This window comes from Oryctolagus cuniculus, chromosome 3 (assembly GCF_051225735.1).
Source record: "Oryctolagus cuniculus isolate XC-2025 breed Fujian yellow rabbit chromosome 3, ASM5122573v1, whole genome shotgun sequence".
NCBI lineage: Eukaryota > Metazoa > Chordata > Mammalia > Lagomorpha > Leporidae > Oryctolagus > Oryctolagus cuniculus.
In genome coordinates, this window is record NC_142869.1 from 8527495 (window position 1) to 8544034 (window position 16540).

A 16540-nucleotide genomic window follows, 5' to 3' on the forward strand; every position below is an offset into this window, starting at 1 on the left:
AGGGATAAAAGCCTCAAACCATGAAGAAAGGGTGCCACGTGCTCTCTTGACTGTCCATTTCTCCCTCGGAACATACTTTAATAAACCGAGCTTTACTGTCCTTACTTTGGTCTTTTTGAACTATAATTCCTTACTCCATCAGTGAAAGGGAATTGAGGTAAGCTGGCCACTGCTGGTGACACATCCAATAAGTCAACATTTGACCAGAGCCTTGGAAGAAGTCAGAGAGTCAGCTATGAGTCCTGCCTTCACTGGTCAAGATGCCCACAACATGGGTTCCTAGAAAGATCTTTATAGGCTCTTGGTTCACAGCCTTATCTTATGCTGGTGGGGGTCACTGTGGATTATCCCACCGTGTCCTATATGCTGAGCTTTGCTGACTTCCTCTGCAGCCAGCAAAGTTCTACGACGAGTTCAACCAAAATCTCAGATTCGTGATCTCTCTGCTGCAGTCTTCTACATTTGTGTTTTGGGAAGCTCCTTGTCTCTCCACATTGGTCTCATGCTTCCATTCCACCAAATTCGCTTTCTTACTCCAGTTACGCTGGGCAGTCCTGAAGCCTGTTTGTCTATCCTCACCCAACACAGGCCGCTTGAAGGAAGACAGATTCAGCCATCTTGGGCATAGATGTGATCTCACCAGGAAAGAAGAGCTGTGGAAGGGTTGGGGATCCTGCAGGGGGTAAGTAGGGCAGTACAAAGGGAAGGTGCTTAGGGGTAGGTCCTTAAGGGATGAGGCTCTTGGGACTGGTGTTGTGGCATAGCAGGTAAAACCACCACTGGCATCCCATATGGCAGCTCCATTGCCCATCCAGTTCTCTGCTAATGGCCTAGTGGATGCAAGATCTCTCTTTATTTCTCTCTCTCTCCCTCACTACAATTCTTTTTTTAAATTTGAATGTATCTCATAAATACAACATTAGGGACATAGTAATTCTTCCCACCGTACCTGCCCTCCCACCCCTCCCCCCAACTTCCTCCTTCCTCTCCTGTTTAGTCTGAGAAAGAAACAGAAAGAAAGAAAAAAAGAAAGAATGGAATAAGAAAACTAAGAGAACTGTTTCTCAGTAGTATAGACGGGGCTGTTCTATGTTACTGCTTCTTGAAGGTGATAGCGCTTTTTCCCCCTTTCCTCTTTTCCCTTCCTTCCTCCCCAGCACTTTCCTTTTAAAAACTTCATTGTCTTTAAAGAAGAACCCAAGGATGATACTTCTTTTGTGAGCTCTTAGACATATCTATAACTCATGAGACATAATAATACCCTCCATTTAATACACTAAAAGGAAGTGCTTCTTGAGAACAAGTTTTACTATGAAGTCTCGCGATACAACGCTTTGGGGACAGAGGCCCTGCATGGGGAGTTAGTGCACAGGGACCCTTCTTGCTTATTTAACAAGTAACGCTCTTGTGTATGACATCAGTGATCACCCAAGGCTCTTGACATGAGCTGCTTCAGCTACGGAAGCCTTTTGGATCCACTGGCTGGACAAAGCCATAAGCAAGGTAGAAGTTCTCTCCTCCCTTCAGAGGAAACTATATCTTTCTTTGGTGGCCACTTCTTTCCACCTCTCCCCTATAATTCTGACTTCCAAACTAAATAAATAAATCTTTAAAAAAAAAAGAGGGGAAGAGGCCCTTAGGAATGTGGTCTGGTAAAGAGAAGATTTATCCGACTCTATATTCCAACCATGGGTGGAAGGATGCTCCCTCCATCTCTCTCTATAATAAACGCATCATATTTGGAAACAGAAAAAAATGTAGAAAGCATTTTAATGATGCCTGGAATAATGATCCTATACATCTTTTAAATGGCTTTCATAAGCATCCCCGCCCAAGTATAACCATTCACATTATGAATTGAGGGGAAGAAAGGAGATCTGAAAATAAACAGCAGTGACCTAAAACTGGTTCAGATTTAAGCAACTGGGGCGGGAGGCTATAGCAGACAGATCTATACACCTCCTTCATCAATGCTTTTAACTGAAATTCTTTCCAGATCCTTCTCTTATTTCTGCCAATAAAACTGACTCTATGGGCTGGTGCCGCGGCTCAATAGGCTAAATCCTCTGCCTGCGGCACCGGCACACCGGGTTCTAGTCCCAGTCGGGGCGCCAGATTCTGTCCCGGTTGCCCCTCTTCCAGTCCAGCTCTCTGCTGTGGCCAGGGAGTGCAGTGGAGGATGGCCCAAGTGCTTGGGCCCTGCATCCGCATGGGAGACCAGGAGGAAGCACCTGGCTCCTGCCATCAGATCAGCACAGTGCGCCAGCCGCAGTGGCCTTCGGAGGGTGAACCAATGGCAAAGGAAGACCTTTCTCCCTGTTTCTCTCTCTCACTGTCCACTCTGCCTGAAAACAAAACAAAACAAAACAAAACAAAACAAAACAAAAAAAACAAAACTGACTCTATGGCCTGCATTTCTTATAAGGGTAACTAATGAAATTCCACAGACCAGATTTCAAGAATGGAAATTATAGAAAGTAATGGAGGAAAAGCCGTTCTACCCTCAGTTGTGGAAGGAGAGAGAGAACTCTTGCCTCTAAGATGAATACACAGAATATGACTTGACCAAGCGTTAACCTGAGAACTCTCATAAGAAGCTAAGCCTCACACTCCAGGAAACTGTGTACTCATGAGTGCGATTCATTCTCTCTGTCAAATGCACCCTTGGGGATGTTTTTGAAGGAGTCTTTACTCCACCCCAAATTAGAAACTAGTGCCACTTCCTGCAAACCTCTTTCCAAAGAAACTAGCAATCCTGATTATGTTACCTGATGATTTTTTTTGAAACTGACTCAAGTATTTTGGGGCCTGGCCCATAATATTTTAAGCGACATCTGGACCTTGTATGAATGCTTATAGGAGTTTATATGAAATCAGAAGAGGATCTTTGGCGCTCTGGTTTCCAAGTAGATGACACGATGTCCACAGATTTCCTATTTACATAAAGATTTTGAGAGAGTTGTCTCGCTAAGTTCACCCTCACTCTTATATAGTGGCAAAAAAGGATGTAGTCACGGTAACATACAAATTAGAAAGCATAAAACTTAAAAAAGAAATGAGGAGTTATACAAAGAAATTTCCTAAGGGAAGCACATTAACTAAGATTTGAATAAATAAGTAAAAGTTTCTGTTCTCCCTGAAAATGCCATGCGTTTATAACCAGAGGCTCCAGTGGACTGGGTACGTGGATCTCCCTCTCTCTGACCCTCCTTTTCTTCTGTGGTCTATTTGGCTGCCAGAGAAAAACCAGCACAGTGTTACCAAAGTGGTGATGGGGGCCACTTAGGGGACTACTTAAAAAATTCCCAGTTACAAGTACATGAAGAAGAAAACTCTGCTTGCATTATAGGCGTAAACATTAAAGGTTATCAAGGGGCAAGTGCTGTGATGCAGAGGGTTAAGCTGCAGCTTGGGGCACCTGCATTCCACATCCGAGTGCCAGTGCAGATCTCAGATCTCTGCTTCCAACCCAGCTTCTTGGGAATGCTCCTGGGAGGCAGCAGATGATGGCCCAAGGACTTGGGTCCATGCCACCCACGTGGGAGACCAAGACGGAACTTCCTGGTTCCTAGCTTCAGCCCAGCACAGCCCTGGCTGTTGCAGGAATTTGGGGAGTAACTAGTGGCTACAAAATCAAGCTCAATCTCTCTTTCTCTATTTCTCTCTCTCTCTCTCTCCCTGTCTTTCGAGTAGGTGAAAATGAATAAATAAATGAGAAATGCTCAATTTCACTGAAAATGAAAACAACGCATCCTAAGGCATCCCTGTAATAAGACCTTACAGCTCAATGAAAAATTCTGAATTTTTTTTATTGTCTAGAAACAATATATTAAACTTAAAAAGCAGGAAAAGGGAAAATACATAGAATCACCTTATTTAAAAAATATTCTAAAATGTGTTATATATACCTAGAAAAATTCTAGAAAGTTAATCCTCCAATGTTTACAAGAAACATCTATTTTAAAATCAGAATTAAAAAGCAACATGAAGAGATGCACAGCAAAAGACCCATCAGCTTGGTTCTGGAGAAGAAAGCACCTGCCCCAGCAAACCGGTGAGATCGGACTCCACAGGCCCAGGCCGCTGTTGTCACAGTGAGAGGGAGAGCACAGTGAACCGCGCCTTTCCGGGATCCCTCAGGACAGTGGCAGAGGGGGGCGGGGAGAAGCGAGCGTCTCTCTTCCTCCCCCTCCCCCTGCTCTAACAGGGACTTGCAGCCAGCAGCAGGAGAGCTGGCACTGTTGTTGGACACAGGCAGGCAGTGGCCACCCCAGATCATATGCTTGCACCCAGCAATTATTGGGGTCACCCTCTACCCAGCCAGCGGGGGCAACCACAGCAGTGGGAGAGCAACTGAGGGAGAGGGTCTCCACCGCGCCAGCTGCACCCAGCCAGAAACAGGTGGGGATGGGGAGCCATCCCCACCGAAGGGAAGTGCCTCCTGTGGGACTGCCCTAGGCACCCAGCACAATTGTGAAGTGAAGCAGGGCTGCGGCGGGTGGGCATTGTGCCTGCCTGTGAACCAGAAATCTTACCAGAGAGAAAAACCCGTGTTCCCCACTGGGAACTGGTTGGGAGGACCAGACTCAATCCAACGGGCTGGAACACACACAGACAGCGGCCCTGGGAACACCAAGGTCTCCCTGCAGACAGGACGGGCTAGTGGGGCTAGTAGGGCAGGGTGGCCCCACTGGCACTCCTTGACCCGGAGAACCCTGGGAGCTGAGACTGAGAAAACACTGCGACTGCGTGAGAGGAGGCAGGGTGTGGCTGGTTCTGGACCATCACCGAGGGCTGCTGCCCATGGAGCTCCTGGGTTGCCTAGGGCAGCTCATAGCAGAGGGAACCGGGCTCACAGGAAGGACTCTGCAGGTCATATGTGCAGTTCATGTGGTGGTGCAGATGAGTGTTGAACACACTGGGGATAGCACCTGGTGTTCCTCAGCTTGGAGCAGGGGTGGGCACACCAGTAGAAGTGACCATTCCTCTCATCCAGTTAACCAGAGGAGAGCTGCCACACTCAACCTGGTGTTATCCTGGATACTCACCCCATCTTGGAGGACTGACCAGAACTCCCTGGCCACACCCACCACACTCCTCTTGGTATTCACTGAAAGTGTAGATGTTCCACTAAGCCACAGAGACATAGTTCAAAGATAAAATCCATCAGACTAAATAAATAAATTAAAACATCAAAAATCATCCTACAAATGCCTAAATATAAAGGCAGAAATTCAAGAAACAAGAATAAGGAAGAGAGACTGGCACTGTGGCATAGTGGGTAATGCTGCTGCCTGCAGTGCTGGCATCCCATATGGGTGCCAGTTTGAGTCCCAGCTACTCCACTTCCAATCCAGCTTTCTGTTTTGGCCTGGGAAAGCAGTAGAAGATGGCCCAAGTCCTCAGGCCCTTGCACCCATGTGGGAGATCCAGAAAAAGCTCCTGGCTCCTGGCTCCAGATTGACATAGTTCTGGGTGTTGCAGTCATCTGGGGAGTGAACCAATGGATGGAAGCCCTCTCTCTCTGTCTCTGCTTCTCTGTAACTCTGCCTTTCAAACAAATAAATAAATCTTTAAGAAAAAAAGAATAAGGAAGACACTATGAGCCCCCCAAGGGCAACATTTCAATATTAGAATGTGAAGATGAAGACATTGAGGAAATGCTGGAAATGGAATTCAAAAAATTAATCATAGGATGACTCAAAAGCAGTCAGAAACAAATCCATGAACTAAAGAAAACCATATGTGAAATGAATGAAAATTTTCCCCATGAAATTGAGATCTTAAAGAGAAATCAAAATGAAATACTAGAAATGAAGAATTCAATAGATCAAATAGAAATGCAATGGAAAGCCTTAACAACAGAGTTGGTAAGGCAGAAGAAAGAATACCCGAGCTAGAAGACAAATCTCTGGAAATGTTGCAGTGAGACTAAAAGAAGAAGAAGTTAGAAAACTTTAACAAGAGTTGGAGATCTATGGAATGACCTCAGAGTCCCCACATCCTACAGCTTGGGCTGCTGGTGAGCCAGGGGCTGCCTGACGCACTTGTTGAGCCCTGACCACCTGCCCCAGGCTGGCGCAGGGGCTGTGGCACCTGCTGAATCCTTCTCTCCCAATGCCCTTGGGCAGCCTTCCCTTACCCATCTTGCCTGATGCTTGGTCACTTTTGGTCCGTGCTTCTTGGCCTCCTGGGTCACCACTGGGGAAACACATGACACAGGAACACTCTTTATTTCTGGGTCCTTGTGGTTCTGCTCCTAAAATGATTTGTAAAGAAGTCTCATTTGTGACCCTTCTCCTCGACAGTGATCCCCTTTCCCTCAGCCTTAGGGCCTCTCCCCTCCCCACTGCTTCCTCAAGAGGGAACCCCTGTCCCGTTTGTGTTGCCCATGTTTCTGTCTCTCCCAATCAAGAATAACCCAGAGAATTTCAACTTGAAAGAAAAGGTCAATTAATAGTGCATTTTGGAGAGAGAGAGAACCCTGGAGAAGCAGAGCCTGGCTTTAGGGGAAAAGGTGATGTGTCCAGTTTTGGAAATGTTGGGATTGGAACTGAAGGTCTGGAGACATCCAAGTGCAGAAGGCAAGGGCCCTAGGAACCATGGACAGGGGTCTCCTCTCGCTCCAGTGAGTTGCAAAGTGCACAGAAGAAGCCTGGCTGGAGGAAGGTGTGTAGGAGCTATTAGGTGATGGGTAGGGACTGAAGCCTGGCTTAGTGCCAGCGGGGAGACCCCTTGGAGAGAATCCCAGGAGCTGCTAAGACTCCCAGGCACACCTGACTCTGAGAACTCACTGCTGTTATCAGCACAGAGTTGCTTTGGTCTCAGCTCATCTCAATCCCACAATTTCTCCACCTCCCCTCCCTCTCCCTTTGGCACCGCTCCCTCCCCCCACCACTGTTCTCTGACTTCCTCTCTCCATAGCTCTCATCATCGCCTGCATCTCTCCGTTCATCATCCCCTACGTCTCATTTTGCTGAGTTTTCTGTTTGTCTCTGGCTCTCGTTTTATCAGTGAGGCAGTTCTTCTCCTACTGCTCTTTCCTTTTCTGTTTTCTCTTTGGCAGTAGCTCTGTTTTCCCTCAAGCTTCTCTTTATCTTAATAATTTCTTTTTAAACTCACTTTTACTTGAAAGTCAGAGAGACCCAGACAGAGAGACCTTGCACATGCAGGTTCACCCTCCAAAGGCCCGTGTCAGCAGCAGCTGGGCTATTCTGCAGCCAGGAGCCTGAAATCCCAAATCCCACATGGGACTGAAGTACTTGGGTCACCACTGCTGTCTCCCAGGGTGCACATTAGCAGGAAGCTGGAGTTGGAAGTGGAGCTGGGACGCAAACACAGGCACGCTGATACGGGGCCTGGGTATCCCAACTGGCATCTTAACTGTTGTACCAAATGCCTGTCCCTGTTTTCACAGTTTCATCTTCATCCATATTTTCATTGTCTGTATTTGGCTTCATCTCACAGCATCACTACTTTTATCATCACCAAATCCCTGCTCTTTCGGCACTGGTCACCTTGTCAGTTCTATCATCTTTTCCAGTTCCCTGCAAACTTTCTACCTTGCAAGCTGTCACCAGGCTTAGATTTTATCTCCAGATTTCTGGCACGACTTGAAAAGCAATCCTTTTTCCACACAAACCCCCGGGCCTGGGATTTCATGTCCCCTTGGGAAAACTTGAAATGCACTCAGGTATCTTCTCCAGAGGCGACCGCAGCCACGTTTTGCGTTCTCCGCACGCTGTCAGCACAGCGTCCCCTCCCTGCATCGCGGAGCTCAGCTCTTTTTTCCATTTGGGCTTCCCCAAACCTGCAGAAAGCAGCCAGGGTCTGTGTGTATCTCTCCTCTCTCCTGCTCTTTGCAAATCATCTGGGTAAGGCTCTGAAGGGCTCTGGACGTGATGAGAAGGAAGGAAGTGACAGACTCCAGTGGGTGGCAGGGGACACACTCCACCGCCACCAGCCTGACTTCTGTTCAGAGCTCAATAGAGCTGAGAAAAACAAATGCAGCTGCCCCAAAGCCTACACCTGGAGTCCAACAGAGATTGGCCCTCTCCTCCCATCTGGCCACGCCTCCTTCTCTGCCTCCCTTTTCTGCCCGTTTCCCTGTCTCTCTCTCTGATTCTGGGAGCTTCTGTCTCCCTGATTTTTCTTGTTGCCTGTGTTACGTTTCCCCCTTTTCATCAAAGATGATTTGATCTGCTGCCCTTTATTTCTCTGTTCATCCTCTTTCTGAATCTACCCTTCTGCATACTTTGCACACCAAGGAGCTGGTTCCACTTGTACCCTCTCATTCTCCCTGTAATCCCCCCCACTTGGGGTTGTATATGTACATTCGTGTGTGTGTGTGCGTGTGTGTGTGCTGTGTTTCTTTCTTGCACTGGGCACTGATCCACTTCCCAGTCAATGTCCTGGGTTCCTTGTCCCCCATCTTGGGATTGCCATCATCTGACACAGCTCTTATCCTCTTGCCTGGTAGAAAGGAGAGTCACCTGCTGTGAGACACCTGGGCTGTTGGTCCCTGCTGTTCCTTTAGTTTCTTTGACCCTCGTATATTTGTACAGCTATGTCCTCATCCCAAAATGAGGACAGCAAGAGTTAGCCTGCCTAAGTCTTCTAGGTTTTGTAATGACAGAAGCAGCTCTGATTTGTCAAAGTTCACTAAGTAACACTATGTGATCAGATGATACGGGGGTGGGTATCTAACAAAAACTAAAGTTGGAGAGTGATTGAAGCTTTTATTTCTGTGTATAATTTCATAGCCAGACCAGTCGTCTTATGAGACTTGTTGGTTGTCAACCAACGTATCACAACAGAAATCTAACTATCAGCAGTAGGTGTGACAGTGGGTATTAAACAAGACACCGTCATTTTGCTATTTATTTTGTCCACAGCAGAAACATCATCACTTTTAGCCAACAGGACTCATCCCAGTGAATGTGAATTCGTAATAATTCCCTGCCTCCTTCCATTTTTTAAAGTGTTGAAAAGGGGTTTCCGGGAGTAATGGGATGCAAGACAGTCAAGGTGATGAGAATAAAATACATCTGGAAACAGTGGTTTTCAATCCAGAGTTCTGACATCTGTGGCCAGGGCTTGGCATCTTAATCTTCTTTACCTGACCCACTTGGGAGGGCTGAGCTGGCGGCTTCCTGGGGCTCCTCCCCACTGCTCAGCGTGGAAGAGCCTCCGCTCCCAGGCCCTGCAGAAAGACACACAATTCCTTAGGAAGCCTGGCCTGGGTCTCACCGCCACGCAGGGAATTCTTCAAAGGAAAGAGTGCAGCAGGGAAGGTGCCAGAGGGGCGGGGCTAGTGCCACCCCCAGGCCGTCCTCTGGCTTCCCCTGGCCTGTGGGTCAAGGTTGTTCCAGGAACCGCCCCCAAGGCTGGGACTGAGGCCAGCTTGGCCACAGTAGGCACTCCCTTTTGTCACCGTTTCTTTTTTATTTTAATTTTTTTATTTCTGCTTCTTTGCACACTCCCCTCCTGCTTCTACCTCTGTTTCTACCCCAGAGACCATGGCACCGAAATTTTAAAGAAGTCAGAGCTAGGCGGCGCCGTGGCTCACTAGGCTAATCCTCCGCCTAGCGGCGCCGGCACACCGGGTTCTAGTCCCGGTCGGGGCGCCGGATTCTGTCCCGGTTGCCCCTCTTCCAGGCCAGCTCTCTGCTGTGGCCAGGGAGTGCAGTGGAGGATGGCCCAGGTGCTTGGGCCCTGCACCCCATGGGAGACCAGGAGAAGCACCTGGCTCCTGGCTCCTGCCATCGGATCAGCGCGGTGCGCCGGCCGCAGTGCGCCGGCCGCGGCGGCCATTGGAGGGTGAACCAACGGCAAAGGAAGACCTTTCTCTCTGTCTCTCTCTCTCACTGTCCACTCTGCCTGTCAAAAAAAAAAAAAAAAAAAAAAAAAAAAAAAGAAGTCAGAGCTTCCACCAGCCAGGCCTCGGCGACTGTGGAGTGCAGGGCCTTCTTTCTAGGAACTGCTTTATCTTAGTCACGTGAGCCAAGAATAACCTCATACTGCACTTGTGCCTCTGAATATTTGAGGCCCGCGTGCAACACCAATTAGCCCAACTTACCTAATTCAAAATACACAATCTAGAATCATCTAAAATGCCAACACATTCATTTATTTTAAAGAATATGATGAAAAATGGAATGAAGTTTTAGTAACAAAGAAAGGTATTTGAGGGGCCGGTGCTGTGGTGTAGTGGGTAAAGCCACCGCCTGCAGTGCTGGTGTCCCATATGGGTGGCTGTTCGAGTCCCAGCTGCTGCACTTCTGATCCAGCTCTCTGCTATGGCCTGGGAAAGCAGTGGGAGATGACCCAGGTGCTTGGGCCCCTGCACCCATGTTGGGGACCTGGTTTCAAGCTCCTGGCTTCAGATTGGCCCAGCTCCAGCCATTGGGCCATTTGGGGAGTGAACCAGTGGATGGAAGACCTCTCTCTCCCTCTCGCTCTGCCTCTCTGTAACTCAGCCTTTCAAATAAAATAAATAAATATTAAAAAAGAAAGATATTTGTTACATCAAGAGTTTTAATTGCTCTTACGTCTTTTCTGGTTGTGATTCCACCAAGTAGATGTGGTTCCAATAGTCACAGGAGCTGGAAAGTGAAAGTTTATATATCTTACTGCTGCTTACACCGAAGGCAGGATTCAGACCACAAAGACTCGACAGCAATCATTTCTCTCCCTCCCATCTAAGGAATACGACCACTACCAAGCAGAGCAGAGAGCCTCACCCCTTTAACTTGAGTTACAAAGTCAAAGATGGTTTGAAAAGCAGGCTGTTTGCCTGGGTCTGCAGTTAGTTAACTAAGTTAGCTGAGAGTCTGGAGGTGAGCTGCCAGGACTCCAGGTATGATCTCACCACACTTGGTGTGAAAATCCACACAGCTTGCTGAAGGCATGCGGATACAGAGTATTGGAGGATGGGATCTGGCCAGATACAATCTAAACCACGCCATCTAAAATTATAAACCCTTTACAATTCCAAGATACACCTGGCTCCAGGGACTTTGGTATAAAGGATTATGGGTGTTTGGGAGGAAGCGAGGTCAGTCTTGCCCCTTGTCCTAACTGACTGTGTGTGATGTGTGGAAGATCCTGACATGTTTATGTGCTGGGCGCCCTGCCTGCAGAAAGGGGGGATCAACTGTTAGCATGCCTGCCTCTCACGTTGTTGTGAGGATGAACGAGGATTTTATTTGCCAAGATAATTTCAACATCACCACGTGGCCAATGTCACGTTGCAGGTACATGTCAAAACTGAGCCACGGGATTTGATGGTAACAACTGAAGCTTTTCTTTCTGTCAATAATTAGAGAGTATGACCAGGCCCCTCTGAGTTTTGCATCGATCTGTAACAAAATCAGGCAACAGCATATTGGCCTGCTTTCTCTTTTTTATGAAACAGAGGATGGGTGAGGCTCTGTAGTACGGCCGCAGCCAGGCCGTCCAAGGGCCCACTACAGTCTGTTCAGGTCTTCGGACGGAAGGAGGCAGCTACCGCCGCGGTGCACTGCAAACTGGGCAATGGGGGCTTATCAGGCTGAACGGAGGCCCCTGGAGATGATCAAGCCACACCCACCGCAGTACAAGCTGTGCAGCAAGGAATGGTTTGCTGGCCTGGACATCCGTGTCCGAGTGAAGGGTGGTGGGCAGGACGCTCGGATGTATGCTATCTGCCAGTCCACTACATAGCCCTGGTGGCCTATCACCAGAAATATGCGGATGAGGCTTCCAGGAAGGAGATCAAAGACATCCTCAGCCAGTATGACCGCCCCCTGCTGGTAGCTAACCTCCCCCCCCCCCCCGCCCCGCCCCGCCCCCGTCCAGAAAGTTTGGAGGCCCTGGTGTGCATGCTCACTACCAGAAATCCTACCGATAAGCCCATCACCCCAATCAGGGATCACTCTATAATAAACAGTGGTTGCGGGATTTTAAGTTAAAAAAAATGAAAGAAGAAAGAGAGGCTACAGGCAGACAGAGACCCAGTTCTCTGGGGGTCACAGGACCGGTGGGGTAGCATGCAAAGGCCACTGCTCTTCGGCTGCGGCCCTCTTGCTAAGCCCAAACTCGTAACAATTTTCTTCTTTGTATTTTCCAATGCGGCCCGAAGGGGAAAATCCAGAGAACCCCCAGGTTTAACAAGGCCATGGCTGTGCTCAGCCCTCCACGCCGGAGGAAAGCGGAGCTCTGGTCTGGGGCTCCCGAGGCCCTGCGACCCTGGGCAGTCCTTACCTTCCTTCCCCAGCTCAGCTTTCTGCCCCAAGATCCAGGAGACTGGGCAAGGCTCGTCCTCACTGGATCCTGAAGAGTCCTGGTCCTGTCTTCTCACTGCAGAAAGGAACACAGGTTCCCTTGGGGCCTCAGTGTAGGACAACAAGAGACCCGAGACAGGAGAGCGTTCTATTCAAAGTGTGACTGAGCCCCGCCCGGGTGGCCTGGATGGGGATGTTACCTCCTCCTCAGCCTAGGTTCCTCTGTAGAGGCCGGCTCACTGAGTAACGGAGCCACACACCTGCCCTTGCGGTTAGCATTGCCATGCCCGCCTCCAGCCATGGCCAGCCCTGCAGGCTCACTTACCGTCCCTGTAGCTAACGCCCTGCTGTTAGACTCCAGAGGAGATGCTTGTCGGAACATCAAGCCCTGTTTACAACCAGGCAATAACCAGCTACAGGCCCGGGAGCCCACCTAGCATCCCAACATCTTCAGAAGGCCACGCCAGTCCCCTGTCGCTGACCAATCAAAGCAAGGCCCCCCAGTGCTGGGGACCAAGCAGAGACCCACACACGGGCTGATCACTCCCTGCTGGTCCCCAGCTTCTAACTCTAACACTCATTGTCTTTACTCCCGCAGGGAACCTGGGAATTCAGCCATGGCTGCCCGGCTCCTTGCTCTGGGCTTCGCACTAAACACCTGCTTCTTTCCATCGCAGTGGTGCTGCTGGGCGGCGGGCTGGATCCAGTTCAGGGGTGCTGCAGCAGCTCCAACCCGTTTTGGGGATGTTCTACAGCAAAGGGCACTAAGAAATGCCTGGGAAGTTCTGAAACTCTACAGCAAGAAGGGCTCGGCCCCAGGCCTCCACCACCTGCCTCTCAGATCCAGTCTTCACACCTAAGCCAGTGGACCGTTATGCCTGTCGTCACCTGAGCCGGAAGCTGAGATGCCATCCCCAGTGGGCGTCTCTGCTTTGTCTCAGCCTCTTGCGTCTTCTGCTACATCGTCTGTCTTCCGTGCCTGTGTTGGTTCGGGCCTGTCTTTGCACTGACTTACAGCTTTGCTTCTCTCTCAGGGCAACCAGAGAAGCCTGGATTGGAGAAGGCAGACCTTCAACCCGCTGGTTCCCTGAGTCTGCTGCAGACGGGGCCCCATCTTCTCCGTGTCTGAAAAACCCCTGGACTGTTTACTTGAGAAACCAGTGAAACCTGGGTTGTATTGGAGTCACTGGCTTCTTTGGGGTCATGTGCTATAGCAGTGAGCCTCAAGTGTGGGGCTCGGAACGCCGGGTTAGCTCCAGGGGACTCCACGATGGCTGCAGGTGCATCTGCTGTTTCTGACCCCCGTGACAGCAGGCCGGGGACTTCTGGAAATTCTCAAATTTTGAGACTTTGGGTTGATTTGCCACATCCTGTTTAACAGCACAGTCTGCATGTGCAAATCAACGTATGACAACGATCACGGCCAAATGTTAACCCCTTGATCCTTGTTCCCATTTGTCCCTCTCTCAGTGTGACTGGTTTACAGCTTTCAAAGCCCAATCTTTGCTTCTACTCGGGTGGAGAGACCTTGAAGCGTGAGCTGCTCTCGGCCACCGGCCACCGGCCACCGGCCACCGGCCACCGGCTCATAAAGGACTCCTTCCAAATTCTCAGTGTGTGGTGCTGTTCTGTGACTCGCTTTGGGTATAACAACCCTACCACTAATACATCAGCTACATAGGAACCACCCAGATGAAAACAAACTTGTGTTTTGCTTTGAAGGCAATAGTAAAGAATGGAATAAACCTCCTGTAGAAAAAAAAAAAAAAAGCTGTTTGTTGATAACCGTGAAGAAGTCTTATTTTTCTCTAACCTCTTTTCGTAAGGCTTTTCCTAATTGGAGATGATTTTCTGAAATCCGTGGGCTCTGGAAGCAAAAGGCAGAAAATCATTATTTGGATACAGAAGACAGAGTCTGTGACAGTTCACACGCAAACAGGCTTGTGATCATAATGAAACTGTGATGAGAATTTTTCCTCTTTCTTTCTGAGGCAGGAGACGGCTAGGTTCTAAGGAAAACAGCAAGAAAAAGGAAAATGCAGAAAAATTCAAAAACAAAAGCTGAAACTGTTTTTAGTTGCTTAAATGAACATTTCCTGTTTACCCGCTTAAAATGCCAGTTTAGGAAGCAGCTAGCTCTATGGGGCTGGCGCTGTGGCATTAGTGGTAAAGCTGCCTCCTACAGTGCCAGCATCCCATATGGGTACTGGTTCAAGTCCTGACTGATTCACTTCTGCTCCAGCTCTCTGCTATGGCCTGGGAAAGCAGTAGAAGACGACCCAAGTCCTTGGGCCCCTGTACTCACATTGGAGGCCCAGATGAAGCTCCTAGCTCCTGGCTTTGGCCAAGCCCAGCCCTGGCTGTGGCAGCCATTTGGGAAGTGAACCAGCGGATGGAAGATCTCTCTCTCTCTGCCTCTGTCTCTCCTACTCTATATCTCTGACCTTCAAATAAATAAATAAATAAACAAGGGAAAAAGCAAGCTAGCAATCAGCTAGCTCAAAGACAGCCTACTGCCATGGATGAGATAAAGACAAATCCAGGCCAAGCCCAGGGAGGGAGCGGCTACAGCTAACCTGAGAAATACGTGGGGCGTGGTGCCAGACAACCCCGGCTGAGTCCCCAGTGACCTCTCGCAGCTCAGGTTCACAGCATCCCTCCACCCAGGACTTCATGCAAGAGCCTCCCTGGCAATGACTCCCCCTCACCTCTCTAGAAGCTGGGCTAGAAATGAACGGTCCACTGAAACTCAGGGCCCAACCCTGTCGGCGGCCCGCTCCTGCAGTCTTATGGAACGTACTTTGGCTTTGTGGTCCTGGGAGGAGGCTCGGAGCTGCGTCGTCCTGAGACTCTGAGCCGAGTGCCTCCCAGAGGCCAGCTTCCACTGTCCTTATGAAGTGTGCTCCGCTTGCTTTAATACGTCTTTGCTGCCTACACTTACTTGCTGTTCCTGTGAGTCAATGTAATTGTCTGAGGCTTGAGGCACCTGTCCACACCCACACTTCCACTGAATCCAGTCCTGTAGACCCAAGACATGATTCTGGGGCCCTACCCCACTCTCCCTCTTATTTCCTATGTACATTTGTCAGTGATCCTCAACAGTCACCAGCTTAAGTTTTCTCATCCCTAAAGCCAGGATAACTTGGCTACCCGACTTCCTTGTTAAGGTTTTAGAGATGACAAAATGAAGTTTTACTTATGAAAGCACTATTCAAAAAAAAATCACAATATAAGGCAATGGTTAACCCATAATATGGACTTGGATGTAGTTGATCTGAAGTCATTTTATCATTAATAATTAAATAACAACAAAAATCATTCTTTGATGCCTTTTTAACCTTGTGATTACTGACAATATCATCAGTACTTAGTGGAACACTGTTAATATGCTTTATAAACTGTAAGGTGTGGTGATGGGAGTAGTTAGATTATTTCACCTAACAGCATTAACAGATATGACCACGTGCAGCAGAAGAGACGATCATCTGACACGCCACGGGCAGCGAGTCAGTGAGCTGAAAGCTGAGAGCTTTCCAGCAGCCTCCGTGCCTTAGTCCTGCATTGCTAAAACAACAAAACAAAACAAAAACTAAAACACTCCACCACCTTCCAGGCCCGATCAGTACACCTGCTTTCCCATGATGCACCTGAGCCCCCTCCATTACAAAGAAGACAGCACAATGAACATCTGTATACTGGGCGCCACATGGAGACACTGTGAATCCTTCCCAGAGATTGTCCCTCTCTCTCTCTGTCTCTCTGTCTCTCTGTCTCTCTCTCTCTCACACACACACACACACACTCAACTCCACCTCGTCTGTATAAGCAGAGTACCACCCGCTTACCCAATAAACAGGTCTACTGAACCAGGGTGGATCTCGTTTCTGCTACACTCTCACCTCTGAATTCTGAATGTGTAATATCTCTTGAAATAAATCCTGCTCCTATTCTTGCACTTATATCCGTGTCTCTCCTTTAAACTCTTCTCTTATGCAGAGACAAGAAGTTGGGATAAACCCAGCTAGGGGGCCACTGAATACTCCACAACCATTTGCTGCACGTTTTGCCGCATTTTCAATGTATTAACCCAACTGGATTCATCCAGTTAAGCAGTGCCTTCCTGATACCTTCCAGTTCCCAAGCGACTACAAAGGTTAAATGCATACAGTTGTATCCTAGAAGTTATAATGTTCTTTAGTAACCTCAGGACCAGGGAACATTTTCATGTCTTTCCCTAGTGTGTTTCTAAAATCTTCGGGGTCTAGAAAGCAACAAAG

At 48.7% G+C, this 16540-nt stretch overlaps 1 protein-coding gene and 1 pseudogene across 16 annotated transcripts in view; one reads left to right on the forward strand and one right to left on the reverse strand.

The window, feature by feature from the left end:
• SP100 (SP100 nuclear body protein) overlaps window positions 1-16540 on the reverse strand; it is a 101635-nt gene that overhangs the window by 32389 nt on the left and 52706 nt on the right. For 10 of the 16 annotated variants that reach the window (XM_089329763.1, XM_089329762.1, XM_089329757.1 and 7 more), the window contains 5 exons: window positions 14077-14130; window positions 12244-12339; window positions 10551-10604; window positions 9119-9202; window positions 6143-6259 (listed from right to left, as the gene is read on the reverse strand). In XM_089329763.1, coding sequence (XP_089185889.1) covers window positions 6143-6259; window positions 9119-9202; window positions 10551-10604; window positions 12244-12339; window positions 14077-14130 — 405 coding nt within the window. The remainder of the gene's footprint in view (window positions 1-6142; window positions 6260-9118; window positions 9203-10550; window positions 10605-12243; window positions 12340-14076; window positions 14131-16540) is intronic. The other 6 variants (XM_089329760.1, XM_089329754.1, XM_089329758.1 and 3 more) reach the window with 2 other exon arrangements.
• LOC108176910 (small ribosomal subunit protein uS9 pseudogene) lies at window positions 11034-12042 on the forward strand (annotated as a pseudogene).